Here is a 3,628-nt window from a genome sequence, read left to right as displayed (position 1 = left end):
TCCATGTCTGATGTTTTCAGTCGCACGTCACAAGGTAGCCATTTTAGTGAAACAAAAATTGCGTGACGTGAAACGCGTACGCTACAAGTACACACATTTATGTCTACGAACACAAACACGCAAGTAGAGAAAACTTCCACGCATACAGCATACACAAAAAAGTAACAATGCGCACATACACCAAACACTAGCAACCACTCAAACGCACACTACACTTTCAAAGTTTGTTCAGCCTCCCATTTCTCGTCTTTAGCGTACTTCTGCAGCAGACCACTAGATGGCGGCACAGAATTGTTTGACAATTTAAAGGTGAAGAAGGAATTGTATTTCACCTCAGCCTAGGTTTTGACAGTATCAATTATACAGCGAAGATCTTATCAAATGTTTTCATTTGTCAGCGTTTGCAGTTTTATTACAACCAAATAACAAAAAAAAAAAGAAAACATATTTACAAGCTGGTGACGAAAGCTTGGACCCATGGAGAAGGCGGTACGAACAAACGGCGGAGGATAAAAACACGGCGACTTGTACCTCGGTACCAAAGTCCAGGAAGGTCCACTCCTCACGTTTCACAATCACACACATATACTCTTACACACATTACAAACTTATACAATCACGTAAAAACATACATTTACACATTAACCCATCCACACAAGCTCACATACAGTTACCTTCCTATATACACGCGCACACACACCAGCCGCGAAACACTTTAGAGTCTGTGACGTCTTGGAAGCTGCTACTGATGGCTTTTAATAAAACTGTCAAGTTCCGTTCAAGAGTCCACTCAGTTCCTCAGTACGCGCTGAGGACAAGGCATTGGCTTTTTGTGTTGTTCTTTTTTGGTATGGCCATTTAACATTTACAATCTTGAAGGCACAAAGTATGAAAAGTTACAAACTCCACTTACTTGGCTGTCGTCATCGTACGGCGGCAAACAACGAAAAAGGCATTCAACAACACAGCACTGAAGAAAATACTTTGCATTTTTGTCACATGAGTCAGGGTTTGATTAAACGTTTTTAGTTTCTGGGACCAGAACCGAGACAAAATCACGTCATGCCGTAAAACTGACGAATACCATAAAGCAGTAATAATCCCCAACCACTGTGCCAACATTTCACTAAAGTGGTCCAGAAACTATAATCGTTCCCGCAGGGTGCAAAAGTAGATATAGTTGGAAGCGTTCTTTTTGACACACAAGCACGCACACTCAGGTAAATACACACAAACGTTTTACACACACAAATCACTCTCGCAAACATTTTTAGACACACTCTTGGTAGGGATGTTCAATACCACTGTTTTTCAATCCAAACCAGTACAACAAAGTCGTCGTAGTAACAGAATGACAGATCATTCTAAAGACCTTTCTGTATTTCTGGCACATATGACGATTCACAGATGTGTCCAACAGCCGCAGTGTAACGCCAATGACTGTAAAGGAGGACTCGGACAAATCCACAAATATCTCTCACAATCATCCCAATCACTTTCACACGCGCACGTCAAAATTGATGTATAAAATAAAAGAATCAAGAAGGTAAAAAAACAAAACTGTAGAACTTTTCCAACGATACACCTACAATTGCACCCTCCAAGTAATTTTTGTTTGGTGGTGTGCCGTAAGATTTTTATTTTATTTTTTTAAATATGTGCCTTGCAAAAATAAACGTTGGGAAAACACTGCAATAAAGACATGAACCAAAAATCCCGTGGTGCGATCCACTTTTGGATGTCGCCCCTCAGCTTGAAGAAACCCTGACATAAGAGATTGACTGGCACAAATGGATCCCGGATAATATGAGCTCAATCAAAGGCATCCTATTTTAGAAACAGGCACTTTTTTTTCTGGAATTACGAGAGGAAATATTTCAAGCATGACGACGACGACGACTCGTTCGTAGTTAATATCAGCTCAAACTCCGGAATCTGCCAACTTCCTTTGCGTCCCTCCACAAAGACTACAGGTGGGATTCGGAGTACCGCATCACTGACGCCAGCTCTCGGGCGAGTCGACAAGTTTCAGTTGGTACTGTTCCGCTACCTCTGAACGATGTCACTGATCTCCTTGACGGAAGACAGCAGCTTGGTGAAGTCCTGCTGCGCATTGGCGCCCCCGGAGGCGGCGGGACAGATCTGCAGCTCGCGCAGACTGCTCTCCAGCTTGTTGATGGCCTCGCGGAATGCAAACTTGTTTCGCATCTGCTGGATGGAGTCCACGTAGCTAACGCAGTACTTGGACAGGTTCTTGCCGGCTTCTAGGACGGCGCCGTGGCTGCCCGTCTGCTCAGAGTTGCGGCCGATGGCGGCGCGTAGCTGCTCGGCGCCCTCCAGGACCATCTCGCGGGTCACGGCCGAGTTGGGCGTGCGCTCCGAGGCCTGGCGCGGAGCCGTCTTGCGCAGGGAGCGGCGGGGGTTGACCAGGGGGATGAAGGCGGCCGGCTCGCCCCCGAGGGAGCTGCTCGCCGAGGCAGAGGTCTTGAGCGGTTGAGGTTTGGAGTTGCAACTCGGGGGGAGCTTCTTGGCCCCCTCGCCGGGAGTGGTTCCGTGTTGGGGCTCCGAGGGTGACGTGAGGCCCTTAGCTTTGATTTCTGATGAAGGGGAGGGGAGATCTTGAGCAAGACTACGTGGGGTCTTGGCCGTTTTGGCATTGGCTGGCGGCGGCGGAGGAGCCGGTTTGGGTTTCTGCAATTTGCCCTTCTCACGAGCATCGGTGGTATGCTTGTTGCGGCGGGCCCGGCACTCATCTCCGGCGGCGCCCAACGCTGGGAAAACGCTGGGCTTTAGAAGCTCAGCATGCAGGGCACTGGTCTTGGAGTTCTCCGGAAGCCCGGGCCTCTTGCCCACCTTGGGGGTTAAAGCCTGGGGACTGGACCCAGGACTCGGCTCAGCGTCTTTCGGCGCTTCATCCGACTCTTCCGCCTTCTTGGGCAGACGCGGAGGGGGAGTCAGAGCGCCCATTCGAGGGGCGGCATCCCCTTTCTGCTCGCTGGTTCTTTTGCGAGGGAGCGCCGGTTTGCCCCCAAACGTACCCGAGTCGAAACGCCTCTGGCCCAAGTCCCTCGGCAGGGTGACGGACCTCCACTGGGTGCCATCTGAGCCGGTTGGTAGGCTGGAGGACCAAAAGAAGCGCTTAGAGTTCGTCATGACCTCGTCTTCGCTGGGAGGGGTGACTGCCGCCTTGCCCGTGGGTCCGGGCACAGCAGGGTCGCCCTTCTTCCGGGGGAACAACGGTCCCGGATAGGTTGGAGCTCCGTTTGTGCCGTTATTGTTTGTAGTCAGCGACTTTGAGGATTCTAGCACATGCGTGGTGTCGTTGATGGCCAAAGATCCGCCGTTGTTTACGCAGTCCCCATCACGAGGGTCCGGACACCCACCCCGTCGATCGTGGTGGACGTCCATCTCGCGGAAGGAGGTGCTGCGCTTGGGTGGCGCCGGGGCATTCTTCTTCTTCTTCTTGATGAGGCTCAGGAATCCGCCGCGCGTTTTGTCCTTGTCCTTGTCCTTGGGCAGCAGGCGGTCGTCCTCGTTTAGATTGCCGTCCATGAAGGGGCGCTCTTTCCTGGGGAGCATCGGGGAGGGCAGGGCGACCTCGGGGTCTCCCGGGTCTGAGGAGGGAACA

The 3,628-nt window shown here is 50.8% G+C and overlaps 1 protein-coding gene across 3 annotated transcripts in view; it reads right to left on the bottom strand.

The window, feature by feature from the left end:
* Positions 1-732: 732 nt before the first annotated feature.
* The window catches only part of abl1 (abl oncogene 1, non-receptor tyrosine kinase), a 28,392-nt gene continuing 25,496 nt past the window's right edge, over positions 733-3,628 (bottom strand). For all 3 annotated transcript variants that reach the window (XM_086096801.1, XM_086096803.1, XM_086096804.1), the window contains one exon: positions 733-3,614. In XM_086096801.1, the coding sequence (XP_085952927.1) occupies positions 2,047-3,614 (1,568 nt within the window). In that variant the 3' untranslated portion in view covers positions 733-2,046. The remainder of the gene's footprint in view (positions 3,615-3,628) is intronic.

Source organism: Leptonotus elevatus, chromosome 15 (genome assembly GCF_054856555.1).
Source record: "Leptonotus elevatus isolate MCC_2025b chromosome 15, RoL_Lele_1.0, whole genome shotgun sequence".
Taxonomy (NCBI): Eukaryota; Metazoa; Chordata; class Actinopteri; order Syngnathiformes; family Syngnathidae; genus Leptonotus; species Leptonotus elevatus.
This window is presented reverse-complemented; position numbering and strand designations above follow the sequence as displayed.